Genomic DNA, 21,763 nt, shown 5'->3' with positions numbered 1-21,763 from the left:
GATTGGGGCACGTATGGGAGACAACCATCAATCTTTCTCTCTCTTTCTCTCTCCCCACTCAACCCTCCTCCCTCTCTCTCTCTTTCTCCCCCTCTACCTCCCTCCCTCTCTCTTCCACTTTCCCTCTCTTCCTCTTTCTGTAACCTTAATAAACATTAAAAAATATTTTTAAAAAGAAATGTATTAAAAATAAAAAAAAGATATGTTGCTTAGCTACATAGTTGGTGTGCTTCTATTTTCTGATTTTTAGAAGATGAGAACCAGCGAGTTAACCAGAGGTCAAATTCTCATGCAGAGAAAGAAAGGATTTTGTTAATTTTTGCCCACAGTAGTAGTATGATTTATCTAAGTTTTGAATTTATTTTTTAAATTATAACATGTCAAGAACTGTTGCTCTTGACCAGGCACTCACTTTTGAAACCCCATGTAGCCTTTTTTGTTGTTGTTTTGTTTTTAAATAACCATGTCCTTGCTCCACTTTGGAAATTAAGAACCAACACACCTGTGGTATGGCTTGGATGTTCAGTGAGTCTGGGGTATGATGCTTGGGTGGTGTCGTCTATTTTGAAACTCTGTATGTGACTCATACACATTTATGATTATTATGGTTCTTTAATGAAATCAACCCTTTTATCATTATGAAGTGACTTTCTTTATCTCTGGTAAAACAATTTGGGTTGAAATTTAAAATGGAGGTCATCAGGTCTATCATACCAGAAGTGGAAATATCTTTTACCAAAGCTCCATAGTGGCTTTGAAATGCTCTGTATTGAGAAGCATTTCTCTGGACCCTTGGAGTTTGTTCTCAAAAGAGTTCATTTCAAATGGAGATTCTAGTCCTGGGTGTTCTTGTTCTCCCAGGATTATAATATTCATGATGATATGTTTCTAAATGTAAAGCACAAGACATTCTTATAGAATTACTGCTATGTCAATTGGAATATAACAGGCAGCAAAACATGTAACATTGTCAGGCTTCCTCTATTGTGTCACGAATCTGATGAGGATCCTTCCCTCACAGCCCCAATTTATATTCCTGAAGCAAGAGTCTGGAATGAGGAGGGCCCAGGCAACTTTCAAGTTATCTGTTTTTTAATTGTGGTAAAAAACACATAATATAAAATTTACCATCTTAACACTATTATCAGCACTGTTAAGTGTATTAACACAGTTTGCAACCAGTCCCCAAAACATCTTATAAAACCCAGACTCTCACCGCATTTAGCGACTTCCCATTTCTCCCTCTGCCCAGCGCCTGGAAACCACCATTCTCTTTTCTCTTTCTATAAATGTGACTGCTCCATACAAGTGACTGACTTATTTAACACTTAATGTTCTCAGGGTTCATCCATGTGTCAGAATTTACTTCTTTTTTTAAGGCTGAATAATAAATACACTGTATGTGTATGTAAGATAGATTTTGAGGTTCAGACAGAGGCCTAGAAACCATCCAATTGTGGCAGAACTTGTTCCAGCATTGATTTTCTTAGTCATATTAGTAATCATAAAGAGAGAATAGGAAATAAGTTTTTATTGTTGGGAAAAAATCTTGATATTATCATGTAAGTGATTTAAAAGATTACTAGTTTAGAACTTTTGGTTAGTTTTTGGTCTTTGTCTCCTTAATAATATTTGTTTTCTTGGTTAGTTATGTTGTGAATAACTAGCAATACTAATATATTTCTTTCTTTTTTTTAAGTGAAGGCCGTCAGGCTTGTCATGCCATTATGATCTACAGGCTTCTCGGCTGTAGTTCTTTTTTTAAAAAATATTTTCTACTGTTAGCTTTTATTTATTTATTTATTTTAGGTTTTATTTATTTATTTTCAGAGCAAGGGGGAGGGAGGGAGAACGAGAGGGAAACGTCACTGTGTGGTTGCCTCTCACACGCCCCCAGCTGGGGGCTTGGTGTGCAACCCAGGCATGTGCCCTGACTGGGAATCAAACCAGTGACACTTGGTTCACAGGCCGATGCTCAATCCACTGAGTCACAGCAGCCAGGGCCTAATACATTTCTTTAACATAGATATTTAGAGTTGCTAACAGATATATTTTCTTTTTATTTCCCTTTCTGTTGGTGCATATGTGTATATATATTTATGTACACATGTGCACACACCAAAACATGATATGGGGAAGCTAGCTGTATTTTAGAGGTTGAATGCTGATATAAGTAGTAGTAGTATTATAAGTCCGTGATGACTTGCGTTTTTTAATTTTCAATGGTAAAAATCAGCTTTTTTTCATTTAAAAAAATGTTTTTCAATTATAGTTGACATACAATATTATATTAGTGTCAGGTGTACAACATAGTGGTTAGACATTTATATGACTTAGGAAGTGATCACTCTGATAGTTATTACATCATTATTGACTATATTCCCTTTGCTTATTTTACATCTTTGTGACTATTTTTTAATTGTATTTTTTTTCCATTACCATTTAGTCCCCTTATACTCCCTCCCCCTCCAATCACCACACTGTTGTCCATGTCTGTGAGTCCTTTTTCCTTTTTACTCAATCCTTCTACCCACTAATCCTTCCCCCCACCTTAGCTGTCAGCCTGCTCTCCATCTATGAGTCTGTCTCTGTTTTCCTTGTTTGTTCAGTTTGTTCATTAGATTCCACATATGAGTGAAATCATATGGTATTTGTCTTTCTCTGACTGGCCGGGGATTGTAGGTGCCCTGACTGGAAATCGAACCCACAACCTTTTGGTTATGACATGATGCTCCAACCAACTGAGCCTTACCAGCCAGGGCAGTTTCTTTTCTTCTAATTGCATTTTATCTCCATTCAACTGTACAAGTTCAGACCTTTATCCCTTCCCCTTTTATGTCTTTGTTGTCTTATGCTTTGAGTTCATTGCCATATTACAGTAGCTATTGTCTTCTCTTTTTAAATGTGTTTACCTTCGTTAACCATTGTTGTATTTAAGTTTTTAATATTCTGTGCTGAACAAGGGTTGCAGTTTCCTGCTCTGTCTGTCTGTTAGTCATGTTACTCATAGTTTTGTATCCTTTTGTCTTTTTGTTTCAGGTAGAACAACCTTCAGTATTTCCTATAATTCAGGTCTTGTGGTAAATTCCCTTAACTTATATGTATGTCTAGAAAAGTCTGTTTTTCTTCTTCATATCTAAAGGATAACCTTGTTGGATATGTTATTATTGGCTGGTGATTTCTCTCTCAATAATTTGAATATTTGATTCCAGTCTCATAGCTTGTAGGGTTTCTGCTGAAAAATCTGATGATTATCTATTGGGATTTCCTTTAACCTATAGGTTACTGTCTTCTTTTCTCTGACTGCCTTAAGATTTTTTTTTTCTTTGTCATTAACTTTTGACAGTTTTAATATAATGTACTTTTTGGGTTGAGATGATTAGGTGTTCTGTTAGCTTCTTGGATTCAAGGATCCAGTTCTTTCCATTGATTTGGAAAGTTCTTATCGATTATTTGTTTGAATAAGTTGTTTCCTTCTCTGACTCTTCTTCTGATATACCCATTATTTTTGTACCCCTCTTTCTAATGGAGTCAGATGGTTCTTAAAGAGTTTTCTTTTATTTTCTCTCTTTTTTTAAACTCTTGATTCTCTTCTTATAGCTGGGTCATTTCTAGATTTCAGTCTTCTATGTCACTAATTCCTTCTGTGTGGTCTACTCTATTTCCTAAGCTTGCTAGTTCATTCTTCATCTGTTTGCTTTTTTATAATTTCAGTCTCTTTAGTGAAGTACTCCCTTTGTTCATTGATTTTATTTCTGAGTTTGTTGAATTATTTTTCTGAGTTCTAGTGTCGTTGAGTTTTCTCAGAACTGCAATCTTGCATTCTCTCTCATTTAAATCAGACTTCCATGTCTTTAAGTTTATTCTCTGGAGACTTTTCATTTTATTTCTGAACTCTCTTGTTACTTTGGTTATTTATTGGGCGTAATGGATTATTTCTCTGTCTGGGCATTTGTGGGAATAAAATCTTTCTTGCTTTTTTTAAAAAGTATTTGACTCTTCACTGTTCAGGTTTATAATAGAGGTCTTTCTTTTGTTTTCCAGTAGGTGGTGCTGAAGCACAATTTTTATTTTCTCTTACTGGTACTTCTGGGCCTTTTGGGTCTCTGTGGGGTAGTGTTGCCTGAGCAATGGAAAACGCCCCATATTCCCTGAGCATGTGGGGATTCCCTTTACAACTTAGTTGCTTTCATATCAGGGCACCATCCCATGTTGGGAAGTGGCAGGTGGAGGGTCTCCTGACCTGTGTGTTCCGCATGCAGCCTTCCTGCAGCTGAAGGCTGCCAGCTGTGCCACCACAATGGGTGGGAGAGGGGAGGACTTGGGGAGGCAGGTTTGTGAATCTGCAGCTCTGTTCTCTCCAGTGGTTTTAGCAGCAATGAGTACAGACCACTTATGTTGGAAAGTTTTTTTCTGGCCTTTTATGAACTGTTGAGTGAGGATTTTATAGCTGGGCAGGCCCCAGGAGGTTGGGAGTGGTGAGTTCCTTTGTCTAAGGATCCTTGTGATGGCGGTTTGTGGAATGTTGTCACCTTTTGCACAGCTTCCCTGCTTCTAGCCCTGAGCTCAGCCTCAGTGTTTGCCAGCCTCCCAGGCCTGATTATCGCCTCTGCCCCTCTGGTCTGGTCTGCTTACTTGGGGCTGCATCCCCACCCTTCGCTGCTATAGCATTCACTGGGACTGCAGCGAGCACCAGCCTGTGTGTGCAATTTCAGTCTCTGTTCTTTTTCCCCGTCCCGTCTCCCATGTTCGCTCTGGTAACCAATGAGCCCACCTTCAGAGGTGTCAATGCGTGGATCTCTCAGACGTGTCTGTGTATTGAAAAGGGAATCCTTTGTTGAATTATAGCTGTCCAACTTGTAACTTCAAGGGGAGAGACTTAGAAGTCCTCTTTCACGCTGCCATGTTGCTGCCATGTTGCTGACATCCATGTTGCTGACGTCACTCCCCTTATTCATATTTTTTATGTTTTTCCTTTCTTCTTTTAGAAGTTCTCTTAACATTTTCTGAATACTGGTTTAGTGGTGATGAACTCCTTTAGATTTTATTTTGTCAGGGGAGCTCTTTATCTCTTCTTCAATCTAAATGATAGCCTTGCTGTGCAGTCTTGCTTATAGTTCCTTGTCTTTCATCACTTTGAGTATTTCATGCCAATCCCTTCTGGCCTGCAAAGTTTCTGTTGAGAAATCAGCTGACAGGCTTATGGGAGCTCCCTTGTAGGTAACTAACTGCTTTTCTCTTAGTGCTTTTAAGATTCTCTCTTTGTCTTTAACTTTTGGCATTTTAATTATGGTGTGTCTCAGTGTAGGCCTCTTTGGGTTTATCTCATTTTGTACTCTCTGTCCTTCCTGGACTTATGTCTATTTCTTTCACCATGTTAGGGAAGTTTTCTGTCATTATTTCTTCAAACAGGTTCTTAATCCCTTGCTCTCTCTCTTCTTCTGGTACTCCTATGATGCAAATGTTGGTACACTTGATGTTGCCCCACAGGTCCCTAAGCTACCCTTATTTATTAACCCTTTTTCTTTTTGCTGTTCCAGTCATTTTTTGCTACCTTGTCTTCTTCTAATCTGCTGTTGATTCCCTCTAACATATTTGTTATTTCAGTTATCATATTCTTCATTTCTGATTGGTCTTTTTCTTTTTTTATGTTTTTTACATCTTTGTTGAAGTTCTCCCTGAGTTCATCTATTCTTCCCCTAAGTTCATTAAGCATCCTTATAACCAGTATTTTGAACTCTGCATCTGATAGATTGTTTGTCTACATTTCATTTAGTATTTTTTGTTTGTTTTTTCCTGGAGTTTTGTTCTGTTCTTTCATTTGGGACATGTTTCTTTGTCTCTTCATTTTGGCTGACTTCATGTGTTTGTTTTTATGTATTAAGGAGATCTGCTATGTCTCCCAGTCTTGGCAGAGTGGCCTTATGTAGTAGGTGTCCTATGTGCCCCAGTGGTGCAATCTCCCTGGTCACCTGAGCCAGGTGGTTAAAGGGTGTCCCTTGTGTAGGTTGTGTGTGCTCTCCTGTTGTAGTTGAATCTTGATTGCTGTTAGCACGTCAGTGGGTGGAATTGACCCTCAGGCTGGCTGGCTGTGAGGGCTGGCCATGAACACAGCAGATGAACTGTTGTGCAGTTATTGACCCCATGGAGTGGGAGTCACTTTAGTGGGGCTCTGGTGCCAGCCAAGTTCACCGTTCTTGTGTGTCTTTTGTGGAGCTGGTTGGGGATCCTCTGGTGTGGTTTGAAGCTGGCCATCAGATGTGTTGGTTCTTGAAGCTCTTGGGAGGGGCTCTGATGCCGGGCAAGGTCAGCTGCAGCTTGTGCCTGGCTTGGGTCATCGGGTGGAAGCTACAAAGTAATTTTGTGGTTGGTTGCCATTTGTGCTGGGCTGAGAGGCATTTTGGAGAGGCTATGCTGTGACCCTGGGCTGTCCGCCACAAGTCTGGGCTTGGGATCCTTTGGTGGGCACCACGATGTGAGCTAAGGCCGGCTGCCACTTGTGCTGGGCTTGTGCCCACTTAGCCTAAGCTGTGTTCTAAAGCAAGACTGGCCACTGTTTATGCCAGGCTTGGGGGTCACCTGATGGAAGTCACAATGCAAGCTCAGACCAGTCACCATTTGTGCTGGGCTTAGAGCTGCTTAGCCAGAGATTCAGAGCCCACCATGGCCAGCTGCTGCTTTTCAGGATTTTAGGCCTTTGAGAGATTTTAGGAAAGTCTGCAGCTTGAACCAAGGCAGGCCACTTGTTTCAAAAAGCTGCTGGAAGAGGTTTGGTTGGGTGCACAGGCTGGGTGAGGTGGAATCTCAGGGCATCAGCAGGGCAGAGCAAGAGGTACAATGGAGAGCAGATTTGGTTCCTGCTTGTGCTATCTGTTGATTGGGGGTGGACTCAACAAAGGAACAGCAGTGCCAGCTCTTCCATCTCCAGCCCTTTCAGCCCTTGCCCTAAAGCTAGTCAGTTTAGTTCCTCCCAGTGTGTCCCTGGTGCTTTTCAAGCGGCTGCCCCTGTGTTGGAGTCCAGAGCAAGTGAGTTTGTGAGCAAGCAAGTCCTGGAGTGGGTGCCTCAAGAGGATGCCCAGCTCTCCAGCAGTCCCTCATCTTACTTAGACTCAGTCTCTGCTGGCTTCACAGCCATATGTTAGGGGAACTGCTATCATTGGCACTGGAGCCCTGGGCTAGGGAGCCTGGTGTGGATGCTACCCCTGCCACTGTGGGTGTGGGATCTTCCTGTTCTGTGTCTCCCCGCCTCAACTCACCAGCCTCAATATAGCTTCTTCTTTATATCTTCAGCTTTAGGACTTCTGTTCAGCTAGTCTTTAGGTGGTTCTCAATAATGGTTGTTCTATAATTTAGTTGTAATTTTGATGTCATGGAAGGAGGCAAGCACAGCATTTACCTACTCTACCATCTTGGCTGGAAGACCTCTTTTTCATTTCTTTTACTGTACAAATTTAATCAGACTAAAATGCATAAGTTCAGACTTTTAGGGGAAGGAGGTTTGAGGACTGGGTGAGAAAAGTGAAGGGATTAAGAAGTACAAGTTGGTTGTTATAAAATAGTCATGGGCATATAAAGTATGGCACAGGGAATACAGTCAATAATTATCTTAATAACTATATATTGTGTCAGATGGTACTGGAACTATCAGGGGGAACACTTTGTAAAGTACATGATTGTCTAACCAGTATGTTGTACACTGGAAGCCAATACAGAAAAAATATTGAATGTAAACTAATTGAAATAAATTAATTTTAAAAAGAACTTTTATTGCAGATTAATTTCAGTGACCTTTTTGGTCATCAGGATGAACTTTATCCATGACTTTATGCTGTAGAAGTTCTACCAACACTTTATCTGCATTTGTACAAGGAAACCTACCCCCCCTTTAAAAAAAATTTAGTAATGAGAATAGTTTGTAAAGGATAAATTGAGGAGTTTTTTCTCTACATTTTTCCATAGAGCTACCACTTACTTAACATTTACTGAGCTGGATACTTTATATATATATAGTCTTCTCTCATTCTTATCACAACCCTGCAAATTTGGCTTTATTAGCCTGCCTTTACCAACTAGGTTAAGCAACTTGCTCGAGTTCACAGAGTAGCAAGCAATAAAGTTGGGATTTAAATCTAGCTATGTGCTCTTTCTTTGCACTGCTCTGCCTTTGATCAAGATACCAGGTGAAAGAAACATCAGATAAAGAAGGGATAATGTAAGTTAAATAGGAAAAAATGAAAGAAGTATATGGTTCAGTAAAATTAAAATATTTAAACAGATTTTTAATCATAGTTATAGAATAAATTTTTTTATGGGAAAAGTACTAATCTTGCTGAAAAATCTTTTTCTATAACAAGGATTTATTTAGAGAAGGGTTAAGGACTCTAGATATTAAACCAAATATTTTACAAACAATGTGTTTAAAGCCAATGAAATTGTCAGATAGATATCAAATACCAAGAAAAATACATTTGCAATTAAACCTAAGTATGTCATTTTTTTCCTGATTAGATGTTGATGACGGAGACACAGTGACAGATTTCATGGCTCAAGAGCGAGAAAGAGGCATCACTATTCAGTCAGCTGCTGTGACGTTTGATTGGAAGGGGTATAGAGTCAATCTCATTGATACACCAGGTATGGCGATGTTCCAGTAATGTAGAGATGCTGCCTCATTTGAGGTTTTTGTTTGTGTATGTGTTTTTTTTTTTTATTTTTTATTGTGGTAGAAAACATATATTGTAAAACTTACCATATTAACCATTTTTAAGTGTACAGTTCAGCAGTGTTAAGTGTATTGACATCGTTGTGATGTAGAGCTCCAGAACTTTTTCATCTTGCAGAACTGAAACTGTATCCATTAAAAAACTATTCTTTTATGTCTCCTCCTACCACTCCTCCTACCACTCCGTTCTACATTCTATGTCTATGGAATTGACTACTTTAGATACCTTACATAAGTAGAATCATACAAAATTTTTGTTTTGTGACTGGCTTATGTCACTTAGGATAAAGTCCTTCGGGGTTCATTCATGCTGTAGTAGGTGACAATATTTCTTTCCTTTTTAAGGCTACATAGTATTCCATTGTACATATTTAACACATTTTGTATATATACCATTAATCCGTCAGTAGACATTAGGGTTGCTGCCACCTCTTGGCTATTGCGTATAATGCTGCTATGAACATAGGTGTGCACATATCTTTTTGATATCCTCCTTTCAATTCTTTTAGATATATCCCAAAAGTGGAATTGCAGAGTCATACTTTTAAATTTTGTTTTAAGATTTTAAGTGTTATATTTTTCATCTTTTTCTTAGGTCATGTGGACTTTACTTTGGAGGTTGAGCGCTGCCTAAGAGTGTTAGATGGTGCCGTGGCTGTATTTGATGCCTCTGCCGGTGTAGAGGTAAAAAAAAATTGCCAAAGTAAAATAAAAATAGAACAGCATGATTCTTTTTTTAAAAAGTAGACTGTATCAGATTTAGTTTACTATAACCCTTTATTTGGTAAGCTGATAATAGATCAAATTAAGATTAAAGGAAATTAGGCTGTTAGACTCCACTAGGCACAGATATAATAGATTCAAACCATTTATATCTAATATGTACAAAAAGTAGAATTAAAAGGTGTCAAAGAGAAAAGCATATCAGAATTGCAGTTTATAAATACAGGTATTGGCTTATTTTTTCCCCTTAAATCTTTTTCAGTTTACATGAACATTCAAACAGTTATAGTAAAAATACATGGTTTTTATCACAGAAGCATTTTTATAGTATGCCTCTATTCTTTTAAAATCACAGCTGTCTGAATTAAGATAAAAGTCTGTATTTCACAGATCAGAACATGTAAGTTCAGTGTTGTGTTACAGTACACAGGTAAGTGAAGCCAAACAAAAAGTAAATCTTCTGATTCTTAGTTAAGTCCTCTTTCCATGACTCTCATTACTTCCTAGGTGTGATTTCTCTTTGTGTGGCAACCTATTTCACCCAAAGTATTACTGAGCATGAAGCATACTGTTCATCACACTTCGTTACATTCTTAGCTGTGTTAATCTGATAGCAAAAGAATGACTCTGGAATTGTAAATACAGTGTGGCACTAATTCTTTGCTAGAATAAGGCCCAATTCCATGTTATAGTAGAACGTTAGATCTCTTTATTCCATGTGTAGTAACAGTTATTTTTTTCCCAATGTGTGCTCTTTGATTTAGGCACAAACTCTCACAGTATGGAGGCAAGCTGATAAACACAAGATACCTCGAATATGCTTTTTAAACAAGATGGACAAAACTGGAGCAAGGTATTTATTTAAAGTGTGTTTCTTTGGTTTATCAAAGTAAGAATACAATTTGACTTTTAATTAACTATAACTTAAATTTAGACATAGCTTTTCCCTATAGAGTATGAAATCTTTATATTTAGTCTCCCTTTTTAAAAAAAGCATCTAATTCATAGGTTAAGTAATAATGTGAGATTAATGGAGAGCTGATAGATGGCGAACCATCCCGATTCTAATATAGAGAGACTATATTCTGTTTTCTAGGATGGTGGCAGTGCTATGTCTTGCTGGTTTCCATTGGTTCTATTTAGAGCTATATGGTATAGTCCCTGTACATATTGCTAAAGGTTATGGTGCCTCCTATGAGCATTGAGGTTAGAGAATTGTTTCCTGTAGTTGCCTCAGAGAACCATGTCTTCCTTGCCCCCTGATTTTCTTTAGCTACTGAGTAATATTCTCTCCATAGAAGGGAACTGGGAGAGGAGAATGTAGATAAATGTTTTAAGACTTGCATATAGAGCAAAAGTTACTGCTCAGAGACTTACAGAATGGTAGTCCAAGATGATTCATTATTCTGAGAACATGGTTCAGAATTCAGAATATCAATAATATGTGAAGCATTTGGAGAAAATACGGAAGAGAGAATCAAGAATACAAAGGATTGTAGGAAAATGTGATAGGGACTTCAGGCCAAGATGGAGGCTTAGACGGACACGCTCGGTCTCCCTCTACAACTAGAGAGGAATACAACTACTTCAAAACAAAAGATAACTAGAAATTCCAGAAAATAAAACTACACGGAAGCCCAACGTACAAAGTTATAAACCAGCGGCGCCCTTTGGGCAGGTAAGAAGAGCGAAAGGGGGCGGAGCTTTTGCGGTAGCACCAGGGACAGCGGCAGGGAGAACAATCCCGGCTGCAGTCTAACCCCGGCAGCTTGCGACCCCAACGCTGGGGAAAGCAGCCACCACATCACCTCGAACAGTGAGGCCCAGGGGGGCGGGAGGACAGATCCCAGTCTCCTAGCGGAATAACTGCAGGAATCCATCTTGGACCCCTGCCCCCACACAAAGCGCCACAGCGCTGCGAAATAGGTTGTGGATAGCCACTGGTCGCTGGGCAGTGACGACAAAGCGCCACAGCGTGGCGAGAAAGGTTGCGGATCGCCGCCGGTCGCTGGGTTGTGACGAGTACACAGGCACCGCCCCCTATAGCCAGACCAAGAAAACAAAACGCATCTGCCAAAATGAGGCAGACAACTATAGAAATCCCGGTGGCGCAGCTCACCAGGCAACAGATGAAGAACCTGACAGATGAACAAATAAGAAACCTGTCAGAGGCTCAGTTCAGGGCCATTGTTATCAGGTGGCTTACAGAATTAACAAAAGATCTGGAAAAAGATGAGAAAGAATTGAAAAACACTCATACTGAAAGGAACAAAACCTCATACGAGACAGATGGTGAGGAAATAAAATCCAGAGTTCAAATCAACAAATCAGAACATAGAGAAGGAACAAACAGTCAACCAGTGCAGAGAGAGGAAACGGGAAGCAAGGAAAATGCTGAGAGGATCAGAAACCTCTGGGACAGCTGTAAGAGATCGAATATACGGATTATCGGATTGCCAGAGGGCGAAGAAGAAGACCTAGAAATTGAAAAATTAAGTGAAAATATAATAAAGCAGAACTTCCCAAACTTGGGGAAGGAAATAGACTTACAGGTCCAGGAAGCACAGAGAGTTCCAAAACAACTGGACCCAGGGAGAACCACTCCAAGACACATTATAATCAAAATGTCAAAAGTTAAAGATAAAGAGAGAATATTAAAAGCAGCAAGAGAGAAGAAAAGAATCATGTACAAAGGGGTCCCAATTAGACTATCAGCTGACTTCTCAAGGGAGACCCTGCAGGCAAGAAGGGACTGGCAAGAAATATTCAAAGTAATGAAAATCCAAAACCTACAACCACGAATACTTTATCCAGCGAAGTTGTCATTCAGAATAGAAGGGCAGGGAAAGTGTTTCCAGGACAAAGTAAAACTGAAAGAGTTCATTAGATCCAAACCACTGTTATATGAGATGTTAAAAGGACTGGTTTAGAAAAAGGAGGATCAAAACTATGAACATTAAAATGAAAACTGCATCACAAGAAACAACAACAGAAGCTAGGGAATTGAAACAAAGGCAAACTAAATAGGCAATGAGAGTGGAAAAAGTATAGGTATGGGGAGCATATGTGGGGGAGGTCAGCAAGGAAGGGGGAGAGGGAGGGAGATGGTATAGGAATTAAGAAACATCGTAGGAGGGAATGGAATAGACAGAGAGAGGTTGAGAAGAACTATGTACAACCAATGGACATGGACTAAAAGGGGGGGACAAAGGGAGGGGGGGGCCACCAGGTGGAGGGGAGCAGAGGGAAGGGAAATTGGAACAAATGTAACACTGTAATCAATAAGACACATTTAAAAAAATAATAATAAAGACTACAATACATAAAGAAAAAAAAGAAAAAATGTGATAGGGAGAGATCCTGGTCTGTGGTGGCAGAAACAAACATAAACTATTTCTTCCCTAAAACCTCACAGTAAGCTTGTGCTTATATAACTTGACAGTAATTCTAAGGCTGTTTGTTTAAAGGACTTTTGTTTTGATTCATAAAAGCACAATCTTCAAAGTGTTTGAGACTCAAATTCTGACCCTTTTCTGTTTGGAGTTCCTTGAGGTAAATGAAAATACTACTTTTACTGACTTAACGTACCTATGATGGTGAGAGAAGTGACTAGATACTAAGCTGATTCTCAAAGACATTGGGACCAGAATAAGTCAGCCTGTGTGCCAAAGAGGACATCTGTGCCATAGGTAGCCAACCCCAGTGTTAGCAGATAATGTTAAGAATACCAAGATAAAAGTATAGAAAAATTAGACTGGCTCTTGGAAGAAAGCTGGTAGCTGTGTGTAATAGCAAGTGCAGTTATTCAAAGAATCCTTGGCTTGTAATCACAAATCTTGCATTTGAATCCTAACTGCAATTTATTATCTGTGATCTTGATCAATTCTGCTAACCTTAACCTCAATCTTTAGTTAAGGTGAAGCTAGCAATGATAATACCTCCTGTATGGCAGGATTCTGGTATATACTCAATTACTGTTATCTGAAATTGACATTAAAATTTTATTCAAGATGTCCTATATTCCTGTGAATTTGTGAATATTAGGGACTATGAAAAGGGATATAATTTTAGAGAGCATTCTTGAACCTATTTTTAAAATCTTAACGTTGTTAACTACTGTGTAATTATTTTGCTTTCTACAGTTTTAACTATGCAGTTGAAAGCATCAGAGAGAAGTTGAAGGCAAAGCCTTTGCTTTTACAGGTTGGTTGATTAATAATAACAGCTCCTCAGTTTCCTCATCAGTTTATTTTATTGTGACATACACATTTCTGAAGCGGTCTCAAATCTTTTTTGGAAGAAATTGGGATATAAATAAAAATAGGTAAGATAATGGTAATAATAGTGGACATTTGGGGGAGAGATATGATTTATCACCAATGCTGTTCTAATTGAGTGATCATTTAATAATGTTAGTCTTACTTTGATTTATAGTTACCAATTGGTGAAGCCAAAAATTTCAAAGGAGTGGTGGATGTATTAAGTAAAGAAAAACTTCTTTGGAATCCCAATTCAGACGATGGAAAAGACTTTGAGAGAAAACCCCTCTTGGAAACGAGTGACCCTAAATTGCTGAAGGAGACAACTGAAGCAAGGAATGCCTTAATTGAACAAGTAAAATAAATATTTTCAGTTTAAAATTGCATAACTATTTAGAAACTTTAAAAACATTTTTGTGAAATGTAATATAAAATTGCATAAAGAACATGTAAAGTATAAGAATATTAAAGTGAACACCAATATATGTACCACCTGGCTTAAGTAATAGAATATTAGTAATACTCTTGAATTTCCATGTGCCACTTCCTGCTCATCTCTCTCTCTCTCCCACTAATTATCTACTCCCCCAACTACTATATTGATTGTAGAGTTTATCTTTCATTTGCTTTTCTTTATAGCTTACTACAAATGTATGTATCATTAAAGAAGTAAGTTTTTTATGGTTCTGAACTTTATATAAACGGAATTACACTTTTTGTATTTTATTACATTGTTCAGCGTTATGTTGGAGATTCATTCATGTTGTTACGTGTGGTTATACTTCACTCACTTTTAGTCTTATATTGTATGTCAATATATGATGGTATCACAATTTATTGTCTGTTTTCCTGTGATGAATTTTGAGGTTACCTTTTTTTTTGCTGTTACAAACAGTGTAGCTATGAACATTTTTGCATGTATCTCCTTGTGCACATAAGCAAAATTTAGTTTAGAGTTAAACTTAGGAGTGAAATTGCCAGATTAAAGGGTACATCCATCTTTTACTTGACCAGATGTCAAATAATTTAGAAAATTTTTAAACTATCAATTTATAGTTAATATATAATTTTAGACCTCATTCACCTTCAAAATTTTAATATAGAGTAGTAATGTTGTTAATATTGGATTGGCCAAAAAGCTTTTTTTCTGTAAGATGGCTCTCATAGCGCTTAGATGTCTTTAACTTCATTTGAAACAATTTTGTTAGATTGTATTGTGACAGCTGTCATATCAGCATGCATTTAAAAAAAAAAAAACATTTTGGTGAATTTTTGTGTAGTCATTTTAATATTGAAGATGGAAGAAAATACACAACATTTTTGGCATGTTATACTTTATCATTTCAAGAAAGGTAAAAATGCAACTGAAAAGCAAAAAAAAAGATTTGCGCAGTGTATGGAGAAGGTGCTGTGACTGAGTAAATGTGTCAAAAGTGATTAGTGAAGTTTCATGCTGGAGATGTCTTGCTGGATGATGTTCCACGGTCGGGTAGACCAGTTGAAGTTGATAGTGATCAAATCTAGACATTAATTGAGAGCAATTAACATTATACCATGCGGGAGATAGCTGACATACTCAAAATATCCAAATCAATAAAGTCATTGGTGAGAATGAAAAATGTATTTTATTTTATGGCAAAAACTAAACAGACTTTTGGCTAACTCAATATAATATTTATAGGATATTTTTAGTATATAGAAAATAACTAAAACATCTTAAATAAAATCCCTGAATTTTATGGCAGAGAAGAACATTTGAGTCTGAACTCTGTTTTTCTTTCCTTTAAATTTATTTATTGATTTTTTTTTCGATGATTCGAGAGAGGAAGAAACACTGATGTGAGGGAGAAACATCACTATGATAGAGAAACATCAACTGGTTGCCTCCTGCATGCACTCCAACCAAGGACTTAACCCTCAACCTAGGCATGTGCCCTAACAGGGAATCTAACCCACGACCTTTCCGTGTATGGAACTGATGCTCCAACCAGGGCTGAACTCTTTGATTTTCTTTTAAATTAAACTGGTCAAAATGGATCTCATAATTAATTTTTTATTCATTTTTTTGTATGAAGTTATTTTTGAAGTAATTATTTTCCATTATAATATAGTAATTATCAAATTTATCATTAACACAATAATCATTGTTATTTTTATTATCAGATAATAGTTATTGAAGACTTATGATCTAGCTTAAATGCTTTACATATATTATTTTATCCTCACAACAGTCTATTCTCATTTTACAAGTGAGGAAACAGAGGCTTATGGTGCTTAAATAAGTTGTCATATAGCTAATAAATAGCAAAGCTGGAATTTGAACCCAGTTCTGTGTCAGTTTAGAGCTAGAGCTCATACTCTTTGCCATACTGCTTCTCAAATTTGGGGGAGGGCACATAGAATAAAAATGGAGTTGACATTTATTAATCAATAATTAGGTGCATAATTGGTTCTTCTTTGAGGTTTTGTTTTATTTAATGAAGGGGCTGTCAGAATAAACCTAAGATGGATTTTATAATCTAGTTGAGTAGCCAATGTAAACTTGCATATATGTCTCATCTTGTTCGAGGACATGAAAGGCACAATTTTATTTTCATTATATACTGTCAGTAGATAATAAAGTGGTAATTACAAGGAATACATATGTATGTAAAGAATTAGTAATACCACATCACACCTGTTAGGATGGCTACTATCAAAAAAATAAAATAAGTGTTGTAAGGCTGTGGAGAAACTGCAGCCCTTTTGCATCGCTGGTGGGAATGAAAGTGGTGCAGCCACCATGGAAAACAGTGTGGTGGTTCCTTAGAAAATTGAAAATAGAATTAACAGATGATCTAGCAATTCCACTTCTGGGTATATATCCAAAAGAATTGAAAGCAGGGTCTCAAAGAGGTATTTGTACATCCTTGTTCATAGCAGCATTATTTATAATAGGGAAAAGGTGGAAGTTGTTTATCAACAGAGGAATGAATAAATAAAATTTGTATACACACAATAGAATATTATTCATTATTAAAAAGGAAGGAAATTCTGACACAGGCATTATTAAAGAACCTTGAGGACATTAAATTGCTAGTTAAAATAAGCCAATCACAAAAAGACAAATACTGTGCGATTCCACTTACATGAGATATCTATAGAAGTCCAGTTTATAGAGACAGGAAGTACAATGATAATTGCCGGGCTCTGGGTAAGGGGAGAATGAAAGTTATTTTATGGGTCTGTAGTTTTGGTTTTGTGAGATGATAAGTTCTGGAGAGTAGTTTTGTATCACTGTTGATATACTTTGCTGTTCACTTAGAAATTACTAAGATGGTAAATTTTCTTTTTTTTTTTTACTTTTTTTTAATGTGTTTTATTAATTACAGTGTTACATTTGTTCCAATTTCCCTTCCCTCTGCTCCCCTCCACCCGGTGGCCCCCCTCCCTCCTCTTGTCGCCCCCTTTTAGTCCATGTCCATTGGTTGTGCATATAGTTCTTCTCAACCTCTCAGTCTATTCCATTCCCTCCTACGATGTTTCTTAATTTCTATACCATCTCCCTCCCTCTCCCCCTTCCCCTTCCCTGCTGACCTCCCCCCAATATGCTCCCCATATCTATAGTTCTTTTTCCACTCTCATTGCCTATTTAGTTTGCCTTTGTTTCAGTTCCCTAGCTTCTGTTGTTGTTTCTTGTGATGCAGTTTTCATTTTAGTGTTCATAGTTTTGATCCTCCTTTTTCTAAACCAGTCCTTTTAATATCTCATATAACAGTGGTTTGGATCTAATGAACTCTTTCAGTTTTACTGTGTCCTGGAAACACTTTCTCTGCCCTTCTATTCTGAATGACAGCTTCGCTGGATAAAGTATTCGTGGTTGTAGGTTTTGGATTTTCATTACTTTGAATATTTCTTGCCAGTCCCTTCTTGCCTGCAGGGTCTCCCTTGAGAAGTCAGCTGATAGTCTAATTGGGACCCCTTTGTACATGATTCTTTTCTTCTCTCTTGCTGCTTTTAATATTCTCTCTTTATCTTTAACTTTTGACATTTTGATTATAATGTGTCTTGGAGTGGTTCTCCCTGGGTCCAGTTGTTTTGGAACTCTCTGTGCTTCCTGGATCTGTAAGTCTATTTCCTTCCCCAAGTTTGGGAAGTTCTGCTTTATTATATTTTCACTTAATTTTTCAATTTCTAGTTCTTCTTCGCCCTCTGGCAATCCGATCATCCGTATATTGGATCTCTTACAGCTGTCCCAGAGGTTTCTGATCCTCTCATCCTTGCTTCCCGTTTCCTCTCTCTGCACTGGTTGACTGTTTGTTCCTTCTCTATGTTCTGATTTGTTGATTTGAACTCTGGATTTTATTTCCTCACCATCTGTCTCGTATGTGGTTTTGTTCTTTTCAGCATAAGTGTTTTTCAATTCTTTCTCATCTTTTTCCAGATCTTTTGTTAATTCTGTAAGCCACCTGATAACAATGGCCCTGAACTGAGCCTCTGACAGGTTTCTTATTTGTTCATCTGTCAGGTCCTTCATCTGTTGCCTGGTGAGCTGCGCCACCGGGATTTCTATAGTTGTCTGCCTCATTTTGACAGATGCGTTTTGCTTTCTTGGGCCGGCTATAGGGGGCAGTGCCTGTGTACTCGTCACAACCCAGCGACCAGCAGCGATCCGCAACCTTTCTCGCCACGCTGTGGTGCTTTGTCGTCACTGCCCAGCGACCAGTGGCGATCCGCAACCTATTTCGCAGCCCTGTGGCGCTTTGTGTGGGGGCAGGGGTCCAAGATGGATTCCCGCAGTTATTCTGCTAGGAGACCGGGATCTGTCCTCCCGCCCTCTGTGCCTCACTGTTGGAGGTGATGTGGTGGCTGCTTTTCCCAGCGTTGGGGTCGCGAGCTGCCGGGGTTAGACTGCAGCTGAGATTGCTCTCCCTGCCGCTGTCCCTGGTGCTACCGCAAACAGCACCACCCACTTTCGCTCTTCCTACCTGCCCAAAGGGCGCCGCTGGTTTATAACTTCATACGTTGGGCTTCTGTGTAGCTTTATTTTCTGGAATTTCTAGTTATCTTTTGTTTTGAAGTAGTTGTATTCCTCTCTAGTTGTAGAAGGAGACCGAACGTGTCCGTCTAAGCCTCCATCTTTGCCGGAAGTCTAAGATGGTAAATTTTATGTTATGTTTATGTTATGTTATACCACAATTATGCATTTTTTAAAAGTTAGAGAATAAGATAAGTGTGGATAGGAATCAATGTCCTGTGTCCTTAAGGTGAGCAGTGAAAATAATAAGTGATATATTTTCTGTGTTTACTATATGTTTGGGCAGCATAATTAGAATTGGTTACTTAATCCTCACAATAGCCCTGTGAGGGGGTTACTGGTATTATCCCCATGAGTAACCAAGGAAAAGAGAGGTGGTGACATACGTGGCCAGTTTTTGAATAATTTCTGAAGTAGTGGAGTCATGTCCAGGCAGGTTGACTCCAGAAGCTGTGCTTAACCATTCCATAGGCTGCTTTTCAGGAGGATGCTTTGGTACATTTTTGCTGTAGTTAGCTGTTAAAAGTGTCTTTTTCTCACCAAGTTTACAAGTTTTGTTCCCGTGTACTGATAGGAACTTTTGAAACTTTTACTCATTTTATGGTCAGCTGAATTCTTCTGTTTCATAATGGCAGATGATTATGAAAAGAACGTGAATTAGATAATTGCATTTTTATTATTGAAATTACATCTACAAACCCCCAACTTAATGTATTTCCTCAGCGCAGGATTAGTTACAGTAGGATTAGTTCTTTTAATTTGACTGTCTCAAGAGATCTTGTGAACATTGGGATTATTTTATGAACTAAGACCCCCAAATTTATCTAAAAACAGCAAACCATTGTTTATCATTGACTGTAAATTGTGCTTTTTTTTTTTTTTTTTTTTTTTTTTTTTGAGCAGAGTAGATAGCACTTTATTTTCTTTGAAAGGAAAACTCCTAGAAGATAGGAAGAGGTCCTTGGCCTGGATAAGTTAGGTCATGTAGCTGTCTTGAAATATTTGGATAATATAGATTTGTGGTCTCTAGACTTAAGTTGGTAGTTGGACAAAATGCGAGTCATAAAACTAAAGGCCTTTCTTTACAGGTTGCAGATTTGGATGATGAATTTGCTGACTTGGTTTTAGGAGAATTTAGTGAAAATTTTGATCTGGTACCAGCTGAAAAGGTAAATTTTATTATTCATTTACCATGACCAAATTTTACTAATTGGATTTGCTTTGCTTTCTCTGTTTTTTTAAACTTTGCATAGCATTGGAAACTATGTTGACTTAAACAAAAATTAGGAGAACATAAAGATAAAGCCACTACTGATACACAAGTACTTAATAATGGCAATTATTTACTATTCTTGGCTATACATTACAAAATGAGAAATTGAATCTTTTTTACTTGAGTCAGAAGAAGTTAATTGTTCATTCTCAGCCTTTTCCTCTTCATCGTGATCATTTTTCTGAGCACTTTTTAGGGAAATTATAGGTAGAAATTTTGTATTTAAAATTTACGAGCTTTTCAAAGTACTATGATGATCATTTTAATCAGAACTTTTTTTATCTAAATCTCTTTTAATTTTTAGAGGAAGCTTATTGCAGGTCTTATTTGTTTATTTTTTTGAAAAATATTAAACCAGAAACTAGACAAGTAAATACTGGTAATAATTGAATTATGACAGATTTCTTCAAGGCATTCATGTTGTTTGTTTGTTTATTTTATTTTGTTTTTCCTGCCAGGGACCTTTTCCCATGAATTTGACAAACCCACTCTTTATTTTCCTTCACGAAACAGAAGAGTTACCAAACAAAGTGTTTTTAAGTGGTAATGTGTTTAATATTGGGTTGGCCAAAAAGTCCATTTAGTTTTTTCTGTAAAATAGAAGACACATTTTTCATTTTCACCAAAAACTTCATTGATTTGGATATTTTGAGTATGTCGGCATCTCCTGCATGGTATAACATTGATATCAATTAATGTCTCAATTTGATCTCTATCAATTTCAACTGGTCTACCTGACTGTGGAGCATCATCCAGTGAGAAATCTCCAGCATGAAACTTCACAATCCACAAACTTTTTGACACCACATTCAGTCACAGCACCTCACTATACACTGCACAAATCTTTTTGTGTGTTTCAGTTGCATTTTTACCTTTCCTGAAATAATAAAGCATAATATGCTGAAAATATTATATATTTTCTTCCATCTTCAGTATTAAAATGGCTACACAAAAATTCACCAATTTTGAAACGTTTTTTTTTAATGCATGTTGATATGACAGCTGTCACAATATAATTAATAAAATTGTTTCAGATGAATTTAAAGACAACTAAGCATTACTAGAGTCATCTTACAGAAAAAAACAACCAAACTTTTTGACCAACCCAATAAGATCCAAGGTGAGCCCAACAAATTTACTTATTTTCCCCAAAAAGAATTAAAGAAAAACATGAGATCTATAGATTAATTTTAAGCCGTTTAAAGTTATTTGAGGTGGGAAAAATAGTTTTCTTTTGAATGAAATATCATAATTTTGAATTTTTTATGTAGTATTTGAATGCTTAAATGTGATGTTTATTATGCCCTTCAGTCACATAACATGATTTCTGTTTTCAAAGAGTTTACAGCCTAAAGTGGACTTGACCCACCATTTCTCTTATCAGTAGCTTGCAATCATACCCAAGCTTTTCTTAGTTTTTGAGGTCTTTCAAAAACAACTTCTACTTTGGTTTCTCATTGTCTTTCAGATATTATTTAATATGGATCCAATTCATTTGGAAAAATTGTAACTCATATTTATATATTTAATGTCTTACCAGTTTCTCTATTTGATTAACAACATTAAGTTGCAAGCATATTAACTCATTTTTTCAAAAAGTATTTTCAAATACCAACTTTATTTTAAGCACTTCTCTGGTTTCTGGGGATTTAGCAGTGTTTTCATTGGACCTTACTATAATGCTCATATGAATTTTACATGTTAGTGAAAGGGGAGACAGACAATAAACTAATATATATTTATTATTAATCACTACCAGGTAGTGACTA

General features: G+C 37.4%; 1 protein-coding gene across 1 annotated transcript in view; it reads left to right on the top strand.

Annotated features, from left to right (window-relative positions):
• GFM2 (GTP dependent ribosome recycling factor mitochondrial GFM2) overlaps window positions 1–21,763 on the top strand; it is a 52,237-nt gene that overhangs the window by 7,271 nt on the left and 23,203 nt on the right. The window contains exons 4-9 of the mRNA XM_090279318.1: window positions 8,509–8,634; window positions 9,318–9,406; window positions 10,210–10,298; window positions 13,588–13,648; window positions 13,880–14,059; window positions 19,810–19,890. Coding sequence (XP_090135444.1) covers window positions 8,509–8,634; window positions 9,318–9,406; window positions 10,210–10,298; window positions 13,588–13,648; window positions 13,880–14,059; window positions 19,810–19,890 — 626 coding nt within the window. The remainder of the gene's footprint in view (window positions 1–8,508; window positions 8,635–9,317; window positions 9,407–10,209; window positions 10,299–13,587; window positions 13,649–13,879; window positions 14,060–19,809; window positions 19,891–21,763) is intronic.

The sequence above is a fragment of the Furipterus horrens genome, unplaced genomic scaffold (assembly GCF_987537825.1).
Source record: "Furipterus horrens unplaced genomic scaffold, mFurHor1.1.pri manual_scaffold_5, whole genome shotgun sequence".
NCBI classification, from domain to species: domain Eukaryota; kingdom Metazoa; phylum Chordata; class Mammalia; order Chiroptera; family Furipteridae; genus Furipterus; species Furipterus horrens.
This window is presented reverse-complemented; position numbering and strand designations above follow the sequence as displayed.